General features: G+C 39.7%; 1 protein-coding gene across 2 annotated transcripts in view; it reads left to right on the top strand.

Annotated features, from left to right (window-relative positions):
* CACNA1D (calcium voltage-gated channel subunit alpha1 D) overlaps positions 1 to 24723 on the top strand; it is a 419514-nt gene that overhangs the window by 202190 nt on the left and 192601 nt on the right. For both annotated transcript variants that reach the window (XM_045024186.1, XM_045024187.1), the window contains exons 4-7: positions 6880 to 7019; positions 13545 to 13687; positions 15256 to 15408; positions 16624 to 16820. In XM_045024186.1, coding sequence (XP_044880121.1) covers positions 6880 to 7019; positions 13545 to 13687; positions 15256 to 15408; positions 16624 to 16820 — 633 coding nt within the window. The remainder of the gene's footprint in view (positions 1 to 6879; positions 7020 to 13544; positions 13688 to 15255; positions 15409 to 16623; positions 16821 to 24723) is intronic.

Genomic DNA, 24723 nt, shown 5'->3' with positions numbered 1-24723 from the left:
CCCTTAACATGAGCTCTTCGCGTAGTGCTGGGCAAAAAGGGCAAATGCAGTTCTTGTATTTATAAAAAGGGGAATGTCAAGCAGAAGTAGGGAAATGATCTGGCCTCTGTACACAGCATTGGTAAGACCACTACTAGAATCCTGTGTCCAATTTTGGTGTCCACGCTTCAAGGGTGTGGAAATACTAGAGAGAGTTCAAAGGATGGACATAAACTTGATCCAAGGTCTGGAAAAAAAGCCTAACAATGTGAGACTTAAGGAGCTCAACTTATTTAGCTTATTGGAAAGAAGGTTAAGAGGTGACTTGATAACCCGTGTATAGGTACTTACACATGGCAAAGACATCTTATAGTGGGGGCTTTTCAACCTTGCTGACAAAGGAATAACAAGCGCCAGTGGCTGGAAACTGAAGTTAGACAAATTCAACTTCAATATCTTAGCAAGGATTGCAGTTAAACATTGGAACAGTTTACTAGGGGAGGTGATGGACTCAGCATTGCCCAGAGTTTTTTAAAAATGAGATTAGATATACTAAAAGATATGCTTGAATCAAGCTTCCAAGAGAAATTCTACAGCCGTTGTGGGCGGGGGATGGGCTAGAAAATGGTTGTGGTAGATCCTTGTGACCTGGGAATCTGTAACAGGGTGACTTGCCCCTTACGGGTTGGAGGGGCTGGGGCTAGCTAACCCTGATTACTAAAGAGGCACACCTAAGTTGATCAGATAATTCTGTATAAAGGGCAGCAGGTGGCTGCAGAGAATGGGGGAAGCTCAGGAAACTGCAGAAGTAAGAAAGGCTCGTGCAGGGATGATATAGATACTGGTGGATTTGGAAGACCTGGGAGGAGGGTGAATCGGAGGCTACTGGGAGTGAGCGAACTCCAGCAGAAAGACCTGGGATGTGGGGTTTCTCTACTGAGACTACAGGTAGGAAAAGCCTGGGAGTGATCCAACAAGAGAGTAAAACTGATGGAGTATTTGGGGTCTTTGAGTTTTATTTCGGAGCTTTGTTTATGTGAATAAACTCAGCCTCCCCAAAGAAGGGGTGGTGAATGCACAAGAGAAGCTTCTGAGGAATTTAAGAAACTCTTTGAGGGAGAAATTGTTAGCAGGGCATTGCAGAACCACCCCTGGCCTTGTGGGAGTTCATGAAAGGTAGCTGACCTCACTCCATGTTCATTTACTTCAGTCACAGCGTGCACCTCTCACTGCTGGGCTGATGCCTCTTCCTGGTCACTCTGGGCATTAGCTGGAGGCTGATGCCCCTATCTGTGGTTTATACACCATCGCTTTGACTGGTCTGTGGCCTCTCTCTCAGCCTCACGAACCACCGTGTCCTCTTCATGACTTAGTCTTCTGGCTAGGTCGCTCTGTATTTCCCCCTTGGGTGTGGGTGGGGAGTATAACTGTTCAAAAGTCCAGCCACTTCATCAATGTGGGGGGGACCCGGGCCCACCTACTACTCCTGATCCCAATCCCGACCCAGGGACCCTATAGATAGCAGCCTCTTGCTGTTACTCTGACTTCTCCCAATGCTGCTACGTCTCCCTAGGCCACTTCGCCACAGCCCCAGCACCTTCTTCGCCCCTACCTCAGGGCATTCAAGTACCCAGTCCCAGCAGCCAGCCAGGAGCTCCCTCTTGTCTCCCCCAGATCCCGTCCCTGCCAGCAGTTGCTCTGTCCAAGGTGCCGCAGGTCTCTCAGCCGACTAGAGACGTAGTCCTCACTCCTTGAGCTCCCAGCAGTGACTGACTCTGTTCTGCACTGCAGCTCTTTTTATATGGGCCAGCTGGCCCCGAATTGGCTGCTTCCTACACTTGTGATCCAGGGTTAAATAAGTACAGGGATATACATAATGTAAATCGAGAGCAACTGGCAAGTTACAGATAAGTGAAGACAATATCATTCACATTTCCTTTGAAGTAAATTATTGCTCGAGTGAATTAGTACCCTTAACATTGCTTTGATATTCACACACAAATTAACTGGCCTCTTGCTTTGACCTGAGCTGGCCTGTCAGCATCACGTTCCTTCATGGGCTATGGGGAGAGCAGGAAGTTCTGCATTGCCTTTAGTATGCTCATAACACTTGCAGCTCCGCATTAAGAAAATGACTATAATAAAATCTCATGATTCAGCCAGTAGTCTACTGGGGTCAGGAAGGAATTTTTTCCCTGATGCATAATTAGCCAGATGTATTCTGGGCTCTTTTTTTCACTTTCCTCTGAAGCATCAGAGATTGGGCACAGATGGAGATGGGACGTTGGATGGGGTAGACAAGTGCTCTGAGATGGTACAGAGAATCCTCTGTCTTAGACATCTGAGTGGAGTGCCTTGCTCACGTGCTCAGATTGAAACTGAGTGTCAGATTTGGGATCAGAAAGGAATTATTTCCCAGGTCAGGTTGGCAGGGTCTATGGTTTTTTTCACTTTCTTCTGCATCATGGAGAATGGATCACTTGCTAGGATCACCTGGGCATAGCTCACCTAATCAATTCCTTGCCATTGCAAAGGTACTGGTGGTACCTCAGCCTCTCCAGTTCTCTGCATGTAACACACAACATGTTTGTCTTCTGAGATTGGAAATGCTTTAATCTAACTAAAACAAATGGGCTCAATATAGAGGTAACTGGGTGAAATTTAATGACCTGCGATATTCAGGATTATATCAGCTTAGATGATATATTTATACCTTCTAGCCTTAAACTCTGAAAATATAAAACTATGAAAAATGTCATAGAGCATCATAAAATGAATTTAGCATTTTTGGTCCATGTAAATGCTTTAAAATACTAGTGAATAAACACAGAAACTTAGAACTTGCATATCAACATTGCTTATGAAAATATAAAATGGATGAGCAGAAAAATATTTATGGTCTTTCTATAATTTATGGTTTAAATAATATAATAATTCTGGTGTGAGAATAAATGTAGAAGTAGGTACAACTGATTTTTATTTCTGTATGATTTATTTGTGAGTTTACAGTAAGAGTATGAGTTCTGTTTACGTGGGTAAGGGTTCGTAGAATCCACTCCTTGATTTAATATAATTATTGATTCAAGGTTTTCAAGTCCTTGTTTTCTTTTAAAAACTGTGAACCCAGCAGAGAAGCATCAACTTATTTTTCCTGATTGAAGACCTACTAGAAAAGCGTGCATTCAGAGGTTCTACTCAAACGTTATTAGATGATATTGTGGTAACAAAGTGCGGGGGGGGGGAGCAAACAAAATGAATACAGTGGGTGAAGTTCTCTGCTACGCTCAGCTTGTGCTGGGTGCAGCAGAGTAGGGGAGCTGTAAGAGAGCTTGCTGTGGCCCTGACATGTGTTTAGAGCAGCCTGAGGACTGCTATAACTTGAGCCAACTGACATTGGTACACAAGGGGCCATATGCCAGCTGTGAATAGCTGGAGTGTAGCACACTCAGACTACCTTTCTTCCTTGCCCCAACAAACCACCTGAACTAGGGGATGTGTGAAGGGAGGTGTGGGAGCTGCTTAAGTTGACTCTATGTCTCCTAGGGAGTCCCTCCAACAAGGGAATCTCCAGGAGAGGGCTTGTAGGTGGTTTTTGCTTCCACTTATGCTAGCCTAGATTGTAAGGAGTTCTTCTATCTCCAATATATAGCACAGATTTTAGGTGAGCTAGAAACACTTCTAAAAACATAACCCCTGAGACTATCATGCTCACTTAAGGGGTGGGGGAGGGAGGAAAATTTGCAAATCTGTAAGAATTTGTGAGGTTCATAAAGGCTCAAACTCCACAAAGTAGATCCTTGCTCAAATATTGTTTCTCTTTACCTTGTATGCCCTCTGTGCTTCCTCCTCCACCCCTTGGTGATGTCCTTTTCAGTCTTCAGTGAGAATGTAAAATATAATCACACTGAAACGGCAACATATTTTTTTCTCTCTAATCTGTTAAAAAGAACTTATATTTTCATGACAATAAGAATGATCACCTTTGGGTTTTGTTTTTTTTAAAAGGAGCTTCACTTACATCAGACATTGCATGAATGGAATGTTTGCAATACTCTTTAGTAGATAGCAAACAATCCTGCTCCCACGGAAGCCAAGTGGACGTAAAGAATAATTAAAAGAAGTGAAGAAGGCAAAAATAGAATTATGTAAATTATTCATAATTTTATTTTGAATATCTCTAAAAGCACCTTTTCCATTTTATTCTGCTCCCATTGAAGACCATGGGAGTCTTGTAGCTGACTGGTAGTAGGAGTAGGCCCCAACCGTAATAAAATTTAGAGATGGAAGAAGTCTTTTAGATCACAGGGCACATCCCATTAGAAGACCAGGATTTCCTGACTGCCAGTAGCTGCTAGTTGCTAATCATAGCAACTGATGCATTATCTAAAGCAGTTCCACAAAAAGAAGCTGTACAAATTGTATTAGACAACACTCTCCATCTCTTATGATTCCACCTTTCTACTTACCACTTGGGCTACTAATATGTATTTCATCTGTAACAAATGCCAACAATAATATTGTTTGCCTTCCTTTTGTTCCCTTATACTGTGTAAACATTAGGCTCTGCCTAAACTTGTCAGTATTTTTACAGTGTATTTCTCAGGAGTATTGATAACATGTAAGACTATGTCTCCATGCCTTCCTCCACAGTTCCCTCTATGCAAAGAACTGCTCCCCAACCCCATGCACCAGTCTTTTAGCTTCCTCCTACAGCCCTATTTCATCCTCATTGTTCACCCCCAGCATTAAGGGATCAGGAATAACATTTACAAATAAAAACCAAAGGCGGATAATCATTTCTCTGTGATATGTGCATGGATCTCCATATTCCTGTGCTGGAGAGCAAGATGCCTCTGTGGCATGTTCCCCCACTGCCCTACATCCTGCAGAGGACTCTTAAAGGGACCAGAGGTCTACCATACAGAGGGTTTAGGAGAAGGAAGTCTGGAGGGGAAAGAGAGGTGGGAGAATGTGAATAAATTTCCATTCCCCCCCCAAACACCCTAAAATTAATGCAGCCTGATGTGATTCAATGTTTGTACAGTGCTCACAGGAGTCCCCTCAAGTAGGGTTCCAGAGGGCACATGGGGCATCTGCCAGCAGAGGAAGCACTGGCACTATATCTCCTGGAGCCATACTGCCAGGCATGATAGAGGCCCGGGGGCCCTCTGCAGCGGTGAATTTTGAGAAGTGGAATGCCTTTCTCATTGTGCAGAGGTGGAGAGGCAACCCCTACCTTTCCAGACAGATCAATTTGGGGACTGCCATCCAATGAGAATCTCAGAGTTCCTTAACCCACCCAACTCCAGGCAGTTTTCTAGAGAGGGGACAATCCCCCACTCCCTACCACCTAAATTAAGCCACTCCTCTGGGTGTCCTCCCAGTGTGGGTCTTTTAGATTGGAAATTACTTGGTCAGGGATTGTCTTTTTATTCGTGTGTGTATGAATATATCAGTGCTGCCTAACAAATAGCTAATAATAATAATATATATTGTTGTGTGTGTTATCTGTAATGTTTGAATAGATAGTGGAAGGATGTAATCATTATTGAGCAGTTTAAATTTCAAATAGTTAATGTTATGTATGACTGTAGTGAACAATTGCCAATGAATTCCTAATTGAGTATAAAAAATGTGAATCATTCTCTTCATGTCTTGTTTTCTTGGCTCCAACCCTTGTGTAGCAGCAGACAAGTAAACAAAAATGTTGTATTAACTGATGAAGTGATGATTTCAAAATGTGAAAAGAATAGATGTGTTAACTGATCCATTTTGATAGGCAACTCTTTTCACAGTTTACCCCAAGCCCAAATATACTAAATATTTGTTAAACAAAGAAAATAGGAAGCCTCTAATAGAAAATATATTAGAATGAATATAATTAGCAATGAAAATATTAAAATAAATTCAAGGTACATATCTAATCATATTTAAAATGCAAGTTTTAATAATATGAATAAATTCTACATTTTTCTAAAAATACATTGGGACAAATTCAGTGTAAGCTGGTATAACACAGAGCCCCTTAAACTAACTTAGACTCCTTTATATTATGTGTAGGCCAACTTACATCCATTCTGCTGATGTGCTGTGCTGATGTGATGTGTAACTTACTTGCTGTTGTAAGAAGGTGTAAAATTAAAGTATGATAAGGGCCATCTTAACATATGCCATCCTGCTCCTTAGATACAGCACCTCAGACTCCTTTACACCTCAATAGAGTGGAAACAGTTAGGATTTATAGATTCTAATTGAGTTTAGGTGAATGTAAGGGAAACTAAGTTATACCTCTTTAATTAGCACTCTAAGGACCCAGTCCTGCAAACACTTAGGCATGTGCTTAACTTTATGTCTGTGAGGATTCCCACTGGCATTAATGGGGCAACTCACATACGTAAAGTTAAGGATGGGCACAAGAGTTTGCAGAATTGGGACATAAATTTGGACCTTTGTCTCCAAAGCAATGTCAAAACAAGGAAATTCACATCTAATTATAGCCAGTGGTATTGACTGGTCTAAATATTATGTCAAATGCCATGAAAGGGCTGTTTAGATTCAAAGAGAGAGACCATCTTGAGCCAAAAAGAACAGGAGTACTTGTGGCACCTTAGAGACTAACAAATTTATTTCAGCATGAGCTTTCGTGAGCTACAGCTCACTTCTTCGCATGCATAGAATGGAACACACAGACATGAGATATTTATACATACAGAGAACATGAAAAGGTGGAAGTATGCATACCAACAGGAAGAGTCTAATCAATTGAGGCAGTGTGTCTTCCTAATACTGATGGGTATGATGTAATTATTCAATGATCCATATTTAGCTTTCATTAAGGAAAGAACCTTTTACATTTCTTCATCTTTTATTCTAATACTTGTTTCTTCTCCTCTTTTACAGGAAAAAGTAGAATATGCCTTCCTGATTATTTTTACAATTGAAACATTTTTGAAGATTATAGCATATGGATTATTATTACACCCCAATGCATACGTTAGAAATGGATGGAATTTACTGGATTTTGTAATAGTAGTAGTAGGGTAAGTCATTCACACTTCACTTTAAACAAGACTTTAAAAACATTGTTCTGAAAATGTGGTATTGTCTTTATGACCAGGTAGCTGTATGCCTTATTCTGATGGGACTAAGGGCCGAAGCCTACTAACTTTTACTCAGACATAATTTATTGGTCAGCTCACATGAGTGAAGATGCAGGATCAAGCCCTAAAATGTTTCCAGTTCAGAATGGAGGAACTTGGGCCATATTGTACAATCAGCCTTAAAGCAGAAGACCACAATGCATTCAATGAGTTCGGCCTAAAAGTGGATGGTATAACAAGGTCCAATATTAGAGCCCTGTCCTGCAAATTCTTGTACATATGAGTTGTCCCATTTGCACCCACCGGGACTGTTCATATGAGTAGAGGTTTGCTAGGTTGGGTCCATAATCCTTCAGGGCTCAGCTGTGCCTTTTAAGCACAGCCCAGTGTTGAGGGTGCTTGTAGAGTTGCACTGCCCCACACGCATCACCAGAAAAGCTCTGCCTGCTTCAAAGAGACAAAGCACCTGCCACACCTCCCTGGCATGAGAGGGAGACTGGACACTTCTGAGGATGGAACTATGACTCTGTTTACATTCAGCCCTTCCTGTCCCCTGTGGGGTGCCATGAACCTCCCAGGGGAGTAGTGAGGGAGCATTTCCTGCACACCCCATTGTGCAGGAACTGCCTTTCTGCCTAGCCCACAAGTGTGTAGAAATTCCTTGTTCCCTCCTCATTGTCACTGTGTAAGGGCTATGCAGCATCTGTTCCTTGTTGTGTCAGCAGGTTTTATATTATCAGTTAGCATTGACTCTCTTTGTGTTACATGATGCATTAGGAGATCCTATGTTGAGGCATCAAAGAGTTAATCTTATAGCATATATATATATATATTCTGTTTTCCCCAAAATATGCAAATATTTTCTGATCAGACTGAAATAAGGAATTTTTTCAATAGTGAAGATCCTGTTAAGTAAAAAAAAAAAAAATCATAGTGAAATGCTCTGCCATTTAACATCACTTGAAATATTGCTGCTGACTTGCAAAGAAAGCCTTGGCATGCAATGTCTCATAATGCATTTTTAAAAATAGTTTAAATGATACTCAGAGTTTGCCTTTAACTGAAATGAGCCAGGAATTTGAGGGGGAGAGAGAGAGAGAGAGAGAGAGAGTTTCTAACTCACATCATTGAGGTTATGAAGGAAAATGATGTGATTTAATGGGAAAGGCCAAGATTTGGGGGAAATAATTATAATTACTAAATCTGCTGTTGTTTTGTGTACATGTAAATACCGAATATTCAAATATTATTTTTAAATAATGAAAATTACTGAAATTATTGTTATAGTACCAGTCTCCTGGCACATTCTGGGCCATGGTTAAAGTGAGAGTAAAGGGAGCAACAGTAAAAGTTTCTTTAGCCATATAAATAAAAACAAAGAAAGAAGGGGGACTGCTGAACACTGAGGATGAGTAGAGATTAAAGTTAATGTAGGTGTGAGTAAACATCTTATCAAATACTTTGCCTCAGTTTTTAATAAGAGTAATGAGGAGCTTGTAGACAGTAGGAGAGTGGCTAATGGAAACAAGGATATGGAAATAGAAATTACCACATCTGAGGTGGAAGCCAACTCTGACAGCTTAATGGGACCAAATCAGGGGGCCCAGATAATCCTCATCCAAGAATATTAAAGGAACTTGCGCATGAAATTGCAAGGCCAATAGCAAGGATTTTTAATGAATCTGTAAACTCGGGGGTTGTATCCTATGACTGGAGAATTGCAAATTATAATACTTATATTTAAGAAAAGGAAAAAAGTGATCCAAAAAACTACAGGCCCAATAGTTTGACTTCAATTGTATGCAAGGTCTTAGAACAAATTTTGAAAGGGAGAGTAGTTAAGGGATAATTGGGATAAAATACAACACCTCAGAGGTTCTCAAACTTTTGTACTGGTGACCTCTTTCACATAGCAAGCATCTCAGTGCAACCTCCCCTTGTAAATTAAAAACACTTCAAAATACATTTAACACCTTACAAATGCTGGAGGCAAAACAGGGCCTGGGGTCTATGCTGACAGCTCGCGATCCCCCCCATGTAATAACCTCGTGACCCCCTGAGGGGTCCCTAACCCCAGTTTGAGAATCCCTGTACAACATGGTTTTACAAAAGGTAGATCATGCCAGACCAACCTGATCTCTTTCTTTGAGAAGATAACTGATTTTCTAGACAAGGAAATGCTGTAGATCTAATCTACCTAGATTTCAGTAAGGCATTTGATGCAGTTCCACATAGGAAATTATTAGTTAAATTGGAAAAAATGCGGATTTATATGACGACTGAAAGGTGAGTAAATAACTAGTTAAAAGGGAGACTACAACAGATCATGCTGAAAAGTGAACTGTCAGGCTGGAGGAAGGTTACTAGGTTACTACGAGTTCCTCAAGGATTGATCTTGAAACTGATATTATTTAACATGTTCATTAATGACCATGGCACAAAAAGAGGGAGAAGTGGGAGTGTGCTAACAAAATGTGCAGATGAAGCAAAGTTGGGAGGTATTGCCCATATGGAGGAGGACTGGAATATCATACAAGAAGATTTGGAGGACCTTGAAAACTGAAGCAATAGAAATGGGATGAAATTTAATAGAGCAAAGTGCTAGGTCATGAATTTACAGACTAATAAAAAGATTTTTTTCTATAAGATGGGGATGTATCAGTTAGAAGTGACAGAGGATGAGAAAGACTGCAGTATTGGTTGATCAGAGGATAACTGTGGTGCAGCCAATGTAGTGCAGCCATGAAAAAGGCTAATGCAATTGTATGGTACATCAGGTGAAGTATTTCCAGTAGAGATAGGAAGTGTTATTACCATTAAACAAGGCACTGATGAGACCTCATCTGGAATGCTGTGTGTGAGATTCTGCTCTCCCATGTTTAAGAAAGATGAATTCAAACTGGAACAGATTCAAGAAGGGCCACTAGGATGATCGGAGGAATGAAGAACCTACCTTACTAAAGGAGCCTTAAAGAGCTTAGCCTAATAAAACAAAGGCTGAGGGGAGATATGATTGCTGTCTATAAATACATCAGAGGGATAAACACCGGGGAGGGAGAGGAGTTATTTAAGTTAAGGGCCGATGTTGGCACAAGTACACATGAATAAGTTTAAGCTTGACATTAGATGAAGCTTTCTAACCATCAGAGGAATGAAGCTCTAGAACAGCTTTGCAAAGGGAATAGGGGGAGCAAAAAACCTAACTTGTTATATGACTGAGCTTGATAAGATTATGGAGGGAATGGCATGATGAGATTGCCAACAATGGCATATGGTCCATCAAGGTCTGCTTTTACCAACTATCTCCAGTCGCCGGAGATAGGATACTAGATGGGGATGGCTCTGAAGTTACTACAGAGAATTCTTTCCCAAGTCTCTGGCTGGTGGGTCTCACCCACATGTTCAGGGTCTAACTGAATACCATATTTGGGGTTAGGAAGGAATTTTCTCCCAAGTCAGATTGGCAGAGACACTGTGGTTTGTTTTTTTTTTGCCTTCCTCTGCAGTGTGGCGCACAGATCACTTGCTGGTTTGAACTAGAGTAAATGGTGGATTCTCTATAACTTGAAGTCTTTAAATGAAGATTTGAGGCTATCAGTAACTCAGCCAGAGGTTATAGGTGGGCGAGGTTCCGTGGCCTGCGATGTGCAGGAGGTCCATGACTAAGGCTCCTAGGTTCTACAGTAATACAAATAATCGATAACCATCATGTAATCAGGATGTACATCAGGTCAAGTGATCTTCAACAGATTGGACCCAGGGCACATGGTGCTTGGTGAGGCCTTTCTGTGGTGGGGTGCTTCATGGGCAGGTGCTTCAAGGGAGCTCCTCTCTCAGACCAAGCAATCTTTGGAGTAGTGAACCCCTTTTTTGTCCCTTATCTGATGACTATGTGATTACTGTAGCCCTGGGCAGTTGAGCAAATCCCTAAACTAGCACACCTCATCTCACCATGTTGCTGGGGGGCATGGGTGTGTCTTACACCAAATTCTCATAAATCTCTGTGAGTGACGTGTGTGTAAGTGAGTGTAAGAGAGGTAAATTAGTGTAAGGGAAGGTCTGTGTCATACCATCTGGTATGTCACCTCTATATTTGGCCCTCTGTCTCCAAAATATCATGTGATAACAAGAAAATTAACATGTATAAAACAGTAACTACAACTGGCTAAGTTTAATTACATCAAATGCTAACCCTGAATCCGCGGTATATAAGAAGAATTGGATTGTGTCCCATCAGATACTCAAAGCCTCATTCTATGACCCAAGTCCCTGCCCTTTCACCAGTTCAGAATAGGAAGGCTTGGTGTACCAGGTGCAAACCATGTAATCAAAGATCCAACCCAGCATCCAGAGTAAAAGAAAACAGGTCAGTGGCTCACAGGAAATGCAGCACTCTTACCCAAGCACCCTAGTTTTAAAATAATCAGTTACAGAACATGATAAGCCAGTACAGAGCCAGTTGTTTGGTTAACTTGCACCTTTAAAAGAGAAGCCTACTGAAAAATTGATTTTTGTATTTGACCCTATGTAAAGATGGAATCATCTCTAGATATGATTCCTTTTGAATGGATTTGTTATGGAATTTCATATTTACATTTTAATGGCTTCAAAGGAGCTGCCACTGGTGTCCAGCACTAGATACATTAAATTAAATGCTCTTGCTGTGCATTGTCAGCAGAAAATGTAATGGCTCCAAAGACAAAATCATGACAACCATTCCAAAATGCACATCTATAAGACAAGAAATTAAGGTGCATATACAAAAGGCAGTTTTCTAACATAAATAATTTGGACATTTAATTAAAAGAATATTAAATGGCCTTAGTACACTGTATTGGATAGTAAATGTTATGTTTTAAAGAAAATCAAGGGCTTGATGGCTTTATAGCTTGATGGATTTGGCAGGAGTGATGTATGCTGGCAGAACTGAAATCCAGCCCTGCACATTTTTCTCTGTCCCGACTCAGTCAAAACTCTCATTGAAATCAATCAGTTTATGGATTGCTTAGAGAATAATCCACCCACATGTTTAGTGCCTGGCCCTGCATTCTCTTTTCAGGCCAAATTTCCATTGTTCTCAATGGGCGCTTTACCTGAGAAAAGAGTCCAGAATTGGGTCCTAAGGGAGGAAGCTTGCACAGCAGTTTACTGTACCTGTGGACCTCTAATTTGAGGAATTACTTATGCACTGAGTACCTGACAGCATTCCCCTCACTCAGGCCCTGATTTCAGCAACATGCTTAAGCATGTGCCTAACTTTAAGAACATGAATAGTTTCACTGAAGTCAGTGCGATTACTCACATGCTTACAGTTAGGCCCATATTTAATTACCCTGCTGAATCAGGGCATAAACTGTTAAATGTCTGTATTCTGCCATCTCTTAAAATATGGGGATCTCTGATTTATGTAAATTCAGTGGGTCAGATCTAGGAGCTCCACAGATAATGGGACAGACTGGGGAAGGGGGGTGACCCAAGTTAGGTGTTTGTGGGGTCCAGGGAAAGCCTCCAGTATTCCAGCTCTGGCAAGCTACTAAACATAACATCTGTTTCTTAGCAGCTCTGTGATTCTTGATGATTTATAACCAGAGCTGTGAAAAACTTTCCTGACAAAACTCAAAACCGGAGAAAATTTTCCTGCTTTCAGGTGTATTTTATAAACCTAAAACACAGGCCAAGTTTATTGACATTTTTGCTGAGCTTCACAGACCTTTCAGTGGAACTAGGCTGAGTTCTGATCAGGCATTGCATGATAGTTCTGTGTGGAAAACTGGATGATGCTCACTATGGCTTGCATGGCTCATACCTGAAATCTAGCAAAACATGGAAGTTTTCACAACGCAAATTGAAATATAGCATGCAAAAATGAAACAAAACGTGAGACCACCGCTGACCTTAACCATCTGCTTCAGTTTTAACCGTTATGGTTACTGAACTTCCATTCTGACACTATTTTAGTAAATGGCTTCTGACAGTTAAGAAACACTTTATGAAATGTCTGACTGTAAGGAGAATATTTTTGTGGTTTTTTTTCTTTTGCTGACTGTTTAGAATGTTGAACTGTAGTGTCATAGGGAATTCATATAATCTACACGGTTTAAAACTGGGAGTTTCTTGTCATTATCGATTTAATGTTCTAACGGAAAGACTGATTTTGCAAACCTCACAATCTGAAATGTTTGAACAAAAAGCCGTGATAAAGTAGTTTCATTGTGTAAAACTGGCAGAGACTATATACTAGCAGAATATCCACTAAATTAACACTGTGTGATCATCCCTCTCTTGGGGGATTAGGAGCTCTTGCACTTCATAACCCTCGTATCATGATTTAATACATAAGTATATGTCATTTCAACAGCTGAACAGCTTTTCAGAACTATTCTCAGTTCAAGCAATTTCCTAACACTTTTGATTACTTGGTAAATGGACGGTGATAATGACCTTTCTTATTTTTTTATTTGGTAGATTGTTTAGTGTAATTTTGGAACAATTAACCAAAGAAACAGAAGGAGGTAGCCACTCAGGTGGCAAACCAGGTGGCTTTGATGTCAAAGCCCTAAGAGCCTTTCGTGTGTTGCGACCTCTCCGGCTTGTATCAGGAGTGCCCAGTAAGCTATTTTCTATTTAATTCTGTTGGAGTGAATAAAATAACCATTCCATTGTGTTATCTTTTCAGATTATTTAACCTTCTTGCTCTAGAGAGTAGAATAAAAGTGACAGGGTAACGTTGACTTTCGTTATCTGGTTATGTAGATAAAATGTGTTTCAAGATGTACGATATCCTGTTTGAAGTAGAATAAGGGATTGTGAACTCATTCAGTGTATGATCGTCTTACACAGTTCACTAGGCAGACAGAAGAATACATTTAACTTTTAGAAGTTTTATATGAAGTAAATTAAACATCAAAAGCAAATGCATCAGAAAATAAAGTTGAGATTTTTGATACCCAAATCCCGGGAAACATACTATGTAGCTACTCCTAAAATTGTCCATATGCAGGTAAATGTATGCCAAAGCAAACAACGTGTTTTCTGCCCTGCCTGCACGCAAATAGCTCCTGTTGATCTTAATGGGATTTACTGATGCTTACACCACAGGGAATAAAAGAGCAATTTCCAAAAGTAGGAAACTTGAAAAATAGAGCAATTATTTAAAAAAGATGCTTGAATTTTCTAATTATCCTTTCTATCTCCCTTTCATTCATTACTAATTATTGATGCTTTGAGTTGAATCAGGCCTCTCTGTTTCTCAACCCAGCTTCCCACATTTGATCCAGCAGCAAATTAATAATGCTGTGTTTATTACATCATAATCTGTTGCCATGGAAATGATTGTGATGACACAGATTTAGGAAAATAACTTCAGTGGAGACTCAAGCAGAATGGGGGTGGAGGGGAAGGGTATGCTGTGATGGGTAAATACAAGTGAGCCATATTCTGCTTCACTGATACCGGGCCAGCCCCCAGTCACTTGAGGCTTGAAGTGCTATCAGTGCAGAATTTAACCAATAGACATTTAGGGAAAAACTATAAAAACAATGTGAAAGGTAAATGAATGTGTCCAAGTATGTTTATATTTTAAAGTTGTTTTCGGTGTATCAGTTTTAAAGATCTTTACCATACAGGTGCAGTGCTCTCTAACAACACTGTAAACCTTCCAGATCAAAGGCCTACTCCTGCAATGAGCTCTGTGCAGATGGACCCCCCTGCACCTGCCTGCCCTGAGCTCATTGCAAGATGACGGCCTGAGCACAGGATTTTTCAAGATTCTTCAGGCGATGTAAAATCCCAGCACCACGTGGAATTCATACCATCTGAGGAGTATGGATTCTTGTTGCTGCCTTTCAAGCATTGCTTTCTATTATATTAGCCTAGCTGAACACAGACGATGTTCAGTTAGAATTTTGCAACAGAATACAAAGCTTTAAATTTTTTTAAAGCAGCCCTGTGCTTGGACATTCACTTTTGAAACTGAGCAGCTTGAAAATTCTGGCTGTGAGCTGGTGCAGGAAGTTTTTGGTGTGTTTTGTTCAGTGGAAACCATAGGTTCACCACACTTGTTAAATTGATGGCATTTCTATGTGTTTCTAATTGTGTCATTGCAAAAGATTTCATAGTCAGGAAAAGTTAATGCTGTAGAAAGTCTAACTCACTGTGTGTGTGCTTTTTTTTTTAGGTTTACAAGTTGTCCTGAACTCCATTATAAAAGCCATGGTTCCCCTGCTCCATATTGCCCTTTTGGTATTGTTTGTAATCATAATCTATGCTATTATAGGATTGGAACTTTTTATTGGAAAAATGCACAAATCATGTTTTCTTGTTGATTCAGGTAAGTAATTAAGCCATTAATTTACATAAGGGACCAATCCTACTTCCTTTCAAGTCAATGGGACTTCAGTTGGAGCATGATAAGGCCCTAGATGTTAAAACTATTGTAAATCTTCATTTCCATAAGGTTGCATGATTTTAGGAAAAGCGTGTTAAATTTTAAAATGCTAACTAAACAATAGAGCCCTGATACTTGCTATGAACTGATCTTGTTTTTAAAAAAAATGTAGCCAAAGGGTCAGCCCAATAATGTAGCGACAGCCTACAGTGGGAAACACAGTAATTGGATTTTGAATCCCAGACTAGTGAAGAGCTAGTCATATCACGGAGCAGACATCCTCCTGAGGCAGAAAGCTGGCTGTCTCTCTGCTTCAGCACTTTGGGCAGCATGATTATAGGAGCAAGCAATGAGATGCGTAATAGAGGAATCCAATCTTCCTACATTCAGATGTGGGTTTAAATGATACAGTGAAAATATTTTATATGGGAGGTCTTCAGAGGAGTGAAAGATCATCACTAGAGAAATGAAGTTTTGTAAGCAGGGTACATTTCCACCAGTGAGGTCTGGAATGGAATAGACTAAATGCAGGATCTAGTCCGGGACTGCTTACCTGCTGAGAGGAAGGAAATTGTTAATATGGGATGGAAAAAGGAAGAAAGAATAATGAGAAGAAAGCATATGTTAGATAAACTTCAGTAATTGAAAAATTCATTGTATTACCTACAGCTGGCAACGTGCGTCATTTCATTTGCACTGTTGTAGCCATGCTGGCTCCAAGACATGAGAGAGATAAGGTGGGTGAGAGAATACCTTTTAATGGGCCAACTTCTGCTGATGAAAGAGACAAGTTTTCGACCTGCACAGACCTCTTTTTCAGGTCTGGAAAAAGTAATCAGGGTGTCACAGCTAAATACAAGGTGGGACAGAGTGTTAACTCCTTGTGATTAACAATCTGTCCTACCTTCTGTTTTGCTGTGACACTCCGATTACTTTTTCCAGATTGGAAGAAAAGCTCTGTATACTTGATCCTAAGAGATGTGTGCCCTGCATTACCCTTACACTCCCAGCACCTTTCAGGATCAAGCCTTGAATGAAATAATCTCTCCAAGTAATGCTGTCTGTAGTCCATCAGTGTTGGAGTTTCTCCTCACAAGCAAGTTATTTCACAAAAATGTTGAGAATGCAGAATTCTGAAATGTTTTTGGTCAATTTCAGATATATTAATTGAAGATGATCCAGCACCTTGTGCATTCTCAGGGAATGGACGTCAGTGTGCCATAAATGGCACTGAATGTAGGGGCGGCTGGGTCGGACCAAATGGAGGCATAACCAACTTTGACAATTTTGCCTTTGCGATGTTAACTGTGTTCCAGTGTATAACCATGGAAGGATGGACTGATGTGTTGTACTGGGTAAGTAGCTTGGTGGGAAATAGAAATCTCTGAACTTTGCTTACTCTTAAAACAAGCTTCAATATGCAGATGAGAAACTAGCTATGTTTAACAACACTGTGAACAAGAAATCTTGGCAAGATAGTTCTGCTGCAAAGGAGCACAGCTGCACTCTTCTTCCAGTCACAGCATCTCACTGGATTCCTCAGGCTAAAAAGCCCTTTCAGAAGCAGATTTCTGCACTGCTGGTTTTTTTAAGCCTATTCCATTTGGATAAATTTAATCTTATATTTCTGTCCCTTGGACTGGCATTCTTTTGCAAGCCTATAGTTTTTAAGTAGGTCTTTTCTGATTTTGTTTAAAAGCTCTCTCTTTTTGCATCTTCATAGTATTATAGAAAATTAGTCCCAAGCAAGCTCTCAACTGTCTTCATTTGCCTTGGGGCCTACAACCCATTTTTTCAGACATACCAAGCCTTGACTATCATGCTTCAAGAAAGGTTCCGGCCCAAGTATGTCTCCATAGAAACAACAAAAATATATATCAAAGGTCATCACTACTGCATAGGAACCAATCCTGAAAACACTTTTGTATTACTAAGCACAGTACTTATTTTTTGGCATTACAAGTAGCACTTAGAGACCACAGCTAAGGTTAGGGTCCCATTGTATCCAGCACTACACAGGGGCATAGTGAGAAGCAGACCCTGCTGCAAAGATCTTATGGTATAAATGGACAATCAGAAGGAGACAGGAGATATTTTCATTCCCATTTTACAGATGGGGAACTAAGGCACAGAGCAATTAAGGCACGGATTTTTAAAGGTATTTAGGCATCTAAATATGCAAATTACCTAATGGGATTTGCAGAAGAGCCTAACTCCCATTGCAGTCAAGGGGAATTAAGCAGTTATCTGCATATTTAGGCCCCTCAGTACCTCTAAAAATCTGACCCTAAGTGACTTGTGCAAGATCATATAGGAAGCCTGTGGCAGAGTTCTAGTCTAATGCATTAACCACAAGACCAGACTTCCTGCTTGAAGTCAATGGGACTTTTCATAGTAATCACTCTGCTCAGTAGTGTTTACAAAATCAAGATCTTAGTAAATGAAGATAAAAATTTTAGATTTTAAAGGACTGATGAAGCAAAAAAAAAGATTAAAAAAATTCTGAACAAAATGATGTTAAAATGGGGGGAAGTTGCTAAACAAATTTGAACTTTTTTTGTTGCTGGAACTGCAACCTAGGAGTGAGTCTGTGGGTCTGTTGCTCAGAGTAGCCCACAGTTTAGATTGCTTTGTGGCTGAGTGTGGCCACGAGAGATTATTTGCTAATATCAAAATTCTTCTGTGAAATAAGGCAGTAAAGGGTATGGTATTATCCCAGTGAATGGGTACTTATGTAGCCTGGGGTCATTCGCTGCAAATCAAGATGAAGCATATTGTATCTAAAAATGAAATACAGTACCACATCAGCACATGTAGCCCTGGCATTTAATCCAGCGTGATACACGGGGGTGCCTAGCTACACAAAGACATTTCTTAAGATGATATCACAATTACAAAATAATTAAAATGGCAAACCAACAATCTGTAAGATTACAAGATACAAACTTGGCAAAATATTGAACTTTGCTTACCAGAAAATACTGTTAGAGCTCTGAAAGAGAGCCCAGTTCTGCACTTACTAGCACACTTAAAATGCAGGCTTGGGTCCAGATCAGACACTTATGACATAAGTGTTACTCATATAAGGTATATTTTTCCCTTTCTGTAATTTGGTGCTGGTTTCTTGGAACAATCAGAACATGCACTTGTTCTTGCTTTCTCTTTCTCACTGTCTCGCTTGCTTGCTTGCTCTCCTTATCTTTTTCTAATTGTCTCAGGAGACTTTATGAATGTTCAGTTTGTGCATGTGTTTATGTCATTTGTATTCGTGATGGAAAAAACCCAAATCTTCCAGGCCCCATAAAAGTGAAGTCAGAGCAGAGGAGGGGTGCAGTAGAGAACACATGCTTTTTTAATTTTTGGAAGCCAGAGCATACCCACATTTTGGTAGTTATGGGCCTATTATTTATTATTTCTTTCAATATATACAAAGATAACTTATCCAAAAAGCTCTAGGAGATATAACACATTTTAAAATACATAATTCATACAGAATAAAATAAATAAATTAAGCTGACTTTTTCCCTTTAATAATTAATCACCCAATTGGTTCATCCAATGCATAAAAAAATCAACCCCCCCCCATTATAGAAACAAGACCACCATCATAAAACTCCACCCTCCCTAAACATTAAAAAAAAACAGATGGGCCTTGCAATATGCCCTTGAATCATCAAATACAGGCTATTTAAGTATACAGTTTTTCCACATGGAGAATATTTGCGCTACATAGATGTCAATTTTCATTTCATTGCAAAAGAGACTGAGGTTATTGACCAGAAACACAAAGAAGCATACCCACCTTGTAAAATATACCAAATATTTTGCTCTGAATTTGTTTTGAAGACATCATTTAAATAAAATTGGTTCTTGGTCCTCTCTCTCTGAAGACACAATACACCTTTGACTGCCAAACTGCCATCTTTTTACCAGGATGGAAGAATGTCCCTTTTTTCAATTTGGTTTTACCTATTGATGAAGCTGTGGCAGGTCCATCTGCTATTAGCTAATAAGTGAAAAACTTTTAGTAATAATGATGAATAAAAGTGTAAAAGTCTTGTACAGTCAAGAAAGCATACATATTAGTTTTGAATAAGGTTGTTCCGAGAACCCAAAGAAACCCCATTATCTCTGTATTTTAACTTGTGTTTATGTTATTGTGGGTTTTTTTATAGTCTTAGGAAGCTATTGATGGGGACAATAGAACAGATCCTTTCTAAATGTGACCCCTGAAGCGCTAAAAATACTGCAGCAAATAGAAACACAAATACAATACAAATATTAGAATTGTCACACATTCCTAGATTTCATTTGTATACTGTGTGACCAGTAAAAGTAACTACATAGGGTTACCTTGTGGGCAAGTGTAAGATGGGTTGGACGGAGTACGTGCAATATTTTGCATCCTGATGTATATTGTTAAATGAGGTGTAGAGGAGGTTTTGGAACAAATTGATAAATCAAACAATAATAAGTCACCAGGACCCGACAGTATTCATCCAAGAGTTCTGAAGGAACTCAAGTATGAAATTGCAGAACTACTAAATGTGGTTTGACAGTCAGATAGCTAATGTAATACCAATATTTTTAAACAGTCCCAGAAGTGATCCTGCCAATTACAGGCTGGTGAGCCTAACTTCAGTACCAGGCAAATGGCTTGAAACTTCAGCACAGAACAGAATTATCAGATAGATAGATGAACACACTATGATGAGTGAAGAGTCAACACAGCTTTTGTAAAGGGAAATCATGGCTCACAATGTACAGTATTAGAATTCTTTAAGGGTGTCAACAAACATGCGGACAAGGGTGATCTGGTGGATATAGTGTACTTGGACTTCCAGAAAGCCTTTGATGACATCCCTCACCAATGGCTTTTAGCAAAGTAAGGAGTCATGGGATAAGGGGGAAGGTCTTCTTGTATCTAATTAAAAATAGGAGACAAGGATAAGAATATATGTTGAGTTTTCACAATGGAGAGAGGTAAATAGCAGATCTGTACTGGGACCAGCGCTATTCAACATATTCATAAATGATCTGGAAAAAGAGATAAACAGTGAGATGGCAAAATTTGCAGCTGGTACAAAATTACTCAAGATAGTTAAGTCCAAACTGACTGCAAAGAGTTATAAAGGGGTTTCACAGAACTGGGCAACAAAATGGCAGATGAAATTTAATGTTGATAAATGCAAAGTAATGCACATTGGAAAACATAATCCCAACTATACATACAAAATGATGGAGTCTAAAGTAACTGTTATGATGCAAGATGGAGATTTTGGAGTCATTGTGGATAGTTCTCTGAAAACATCTGTTCAATGTGCAGAAGCAGTCAAAAATGCTAACAGAGTGTTAGGAACCATTAGGAAAAAGATAGACAACAAGACAAAATATCATAGTGCCACTATATAAATCCATAGTATGCCTACACCTTGAATACTGCGTGCAGTTCTGGTTGCCCCATCTTTAAAAAGATATATTATAATTGGGAAAAGTACAAAAAATGGCAACAAAAATGAGGAGAGATTAAAAATGCTGGGACTGTTCAGCTTAGAGAAGGGATGACTAAGGGGGTTACGATAGAGATCTATAAAATCATGAATGGTTTGGAGAAGTGAATAAGGAAGTGTTATACACATAACACAAGAACCAGTGGCCACCCAGTAAAATTAATAGGGAGCATGTTTAAAACAAACATAAGGAAATACTTCACACAATGCCCAATCAACCTGTGGAACTCATTGCCAGGGGATGCTGTGAAGGCCAAAAGCATAATTGGGTTTAAAAAAGAATTAGATACGTTCCCGGAGGATAGGATAATCAGAGATGCAATTCCATGCTCTGGGATTGGACAACAGGATGGATCACTCTATAATTACCCTGTTCTGTTCATTCCCTCTGAAGCATCTGGCATTGGCTACTGTTGGCATTGGCATACAGGATACTGAGCTAGATGGACGATTGGTCTGACCCAGTATGGCCATTCTTATGTTTTCATGTTTTTATGTTCTGTCAGCAGAAAATGACAGCTTCCAAAAACATTCACTAATACTGCTCACGATAACCTGGATAATGACAGTGAACCCCACTGCAAAATGATCCAAGTTTGAATAATAATATTCTCTTGTACACGTCCAGAGTTGATTTCAGGCCTAGTCCTGGTAGGTGCTGAGCACCATTCAATTACTGTTGACTCATATGGGTCCTGCTACTCACAAAGTTGCCTGTGATTTCTGAAAATCAGGTTATTTTGTATGTGTGAGCCCATGCCTGTAGATTTATCTAATTCTAAGTTGTGCATATACATGTAACCCACTGGTCAGTGTGTGTTATGTTATATGTTTGATAAACAGAGAATGTGAATCTGTGACAGCCCCAGCTGTAGACCCTTGCACTTTAGTTCAGTCTGTAGAAATTTATGCTTTCAGCTCTGGAGGTCTTTTTTGTCAGACAGGATGTCTCACACACTGGTTCTTAATGCTTTGAATCAATCCTAAAGTTGAGTATGTCCATTTTCTTTGCCATGTTTCCTGTTTGCTTTAGCAAACACTCAAACGTTCAGAAATCTGAACCTCAATTTTGCAAATGCAGACTTTTCACTGAAAATCTGGCCCTAGATGTGCTTTTATATCCTTGAAGATCAAATAAAACTATCTAGGTTTATATGACATTTATGGCTAATGCTTAATTTATAAAGTAATGATGGATTATAATTTGCAATTTTCAGCCGTTTCATTTGATATACAGAGTACATATAATAAATTATGGTGCTGGTCATTAAATAAAAAAAAAAATTGGAGATATAGCAATCTCCTAGAACTGGAAGGGACCTTGAAAGGTCATTGAGTCTAGACCCCTACCTTCACTAGCAGGACCAAGTACTGATTTTTGCCCCAGATCCCTAAGTGGCCCTCTCAAGGATTGAACTCATAACCCTAGGTTTAAGCAGACCAATGCTCAAACCACTGAGCTATCCCTCCCTCCTGTTAAAAAGCCATAATTTGCCCTTGATATCATAGCTGTTTTTCTTCACTGCAACAGTTAACTTGAATTACTGTATTTGAGTTACTATATGCGAGGTAGCATAGCTTGAGTGTCAGTGGCCATACTGTGAAACAACCCTCAGCCACACAAAGTAATTTGATAGCAGCACCGAGGGACTGGATTAGCAGAGTGATTAGCATCTGATGAGTTGTGCTAAATCAAATTTGTAGCCTGTAGCTGGCTCCCCATTGCATTGCTATCTTGAGTGGCAACAGTGCTTAGACTTCACCCCACACCTCCTGATGGGTCAGCTAGCTCAGGTTTAAACATCATTTAACTTGAGCTAGAGATTTTATGAGTGGACAGGAGCTGGATTGGGGCAAAGCTTGAGTTATACCTTGAGCTAACATTGCAGTGAAGACAAGCCATAAGTGTAAGGAAAAACGGTGGTATCTCAGATATGCCTGGTTGCCAACTGGCAAATGCTGATTTTAATGGGAACCTCTGTATAACACACCGTATCAAGGATGCATGTTAGGAGTCTTAAATTCTCTCATTGAAATATTCCATGTAATTTGAGGTATTTCCAAGCCTTTTGTATTCGGTAGCTAGAGATGTTGTCTGCATGTGTCCCAGTGACCCTTTACTTAACATATTAACATTTTAAAATTATATCATTTAACATCAGTACTGTAATAGTAACATATTCCAATATTAGAAAGAAACATCACCCAGTCATAATTTCTGTACTTTTAACAAAATGTACCAAAAGAAGCGTGCACTCGGCAACCTGTTATCTGTCTTAAATATTAAGCTTTACCTGCAACACTAACTCATTGTAACAAGAAGGCCAATGGCTCCATTAGTAGGAACATTGCCAGCAGTTGAGGGAAGTGATTAATCCCCTCTATTCGGCACTGGTGAGCCACACCAGGAGTACTGTGTCCAGTTTTGGTCCCCCTACTACAGAAGGGATGTGGACAAATTGGAGAGAGTCCAGCGGAGGGCAACAAAAATGATTAGTGGGCTGGGGCACATGAGTTACGAGGAGAGGCTGAGGGAACTGGGATTATTTAGTCTGCAGAAGAGAAGAGTGAGGGGGGATTTGATAGCAGCCTTCAACTACCCGAAGGGGGGTTCCAAAGAGGATGGAGCTAGGCTGTTCTCAATGGTGGCAGATGACAGAACAAGAAGCAATGGTCTCGAGTTGCAGTGGGGGTAGTCTAGGTTGGATATTAGGAAACGCTATTTCACTAGGAGGGTGGTGAAGCACTGGAATGGGCTACCTAGGGAGGTGGTGGAATCTCCATCCTTAGAGGTTTTTAAGGCCCAGCTTGACAAAGCCCTGGCAGGGATCATTTAGTTGGTGTTGGTCCTGCTTTGAGCAGGGAATTGGACTAGATGACCTCCTGAGGTCTCTTCCAACCCTGATATTCTATGATTCTATGATCTTTGAGTTTTCTAACTGAAATGATCATTTCTATAACATTGTCTGAATGCAGTGAAACTTTAGGGGTATATTGAACTTTTTGAACATCTCTTGTAAACATGTCCCTCCTATTAATGTTACTGAGAGTAACACACCTTTATCTAAGGGTGAAAAACCCTAATATTGTTTACTTACAAAGTCTCCAAACAGCATCCATACCTCTCTAAATTTACTCTCATAACAGACAACAAAAGCCATCATATTCTTATTAGCTTTTTACAAGCACAAGGAAATCTTTCCTTCATGTGCATAGAAAAACATAATGCAATCATTAATTCTTTTAATAATAGAATGAAGATTTTAGATAATGGCTATAACTCCTGGTTAAATACAGCTGGACACAAGACACAATTAATACTTCAAAGAGAATCACTACAATAATAAAACAGGTCAGTCTGGTGGTTGTTTAGCCTGTCAATCAAACATTCAGGAAATCAACCAGATAATCAAATACTCATTTCATTTTATATAGTGTTCTTATTGCAAGCATCACAGAGAGCAGCTAACCAAAAACATAATAAAAATGTTTATAAATTAGTTGAAAGAACAGCCAAAGAAGTAAGTCTAGAACTTAGTCTGACAGGCAGCCAAACATTCTGCAGATCTAATTCACAAAAAATCCCACAGGTGAAGTACAAAATACACCAGTGGGCCACACACAAAATGATGCAGCCCACAACTGAAATATTATCAAGACTGAGCAGGAGACACAGGACAGGAGATATCTTTGTGAAAAACATACAGTCTTGTAAACAATAAAATATTAAAAATTTGAAGTTGGTATA

The sequence above is a fragment of the Mauremys mutica genome, chromosome 7, assembly GCF_020497125.1.
Source record: "Mauremys mutica isolate MM-2020 ecotype Southern chromosome 7, ASM2049712v1, whole genome shotgun sequence".
Lineage (NCBI taxonomy): Eukaryota > Metazoa > Chordata > Testudines > Geoemydidae > Mauremys > Mauremys mutica.
Note: the sequence above shows the minus strand (reverse complement) of the source record. Positions and strands in the feature narration are given on the sequence as shown.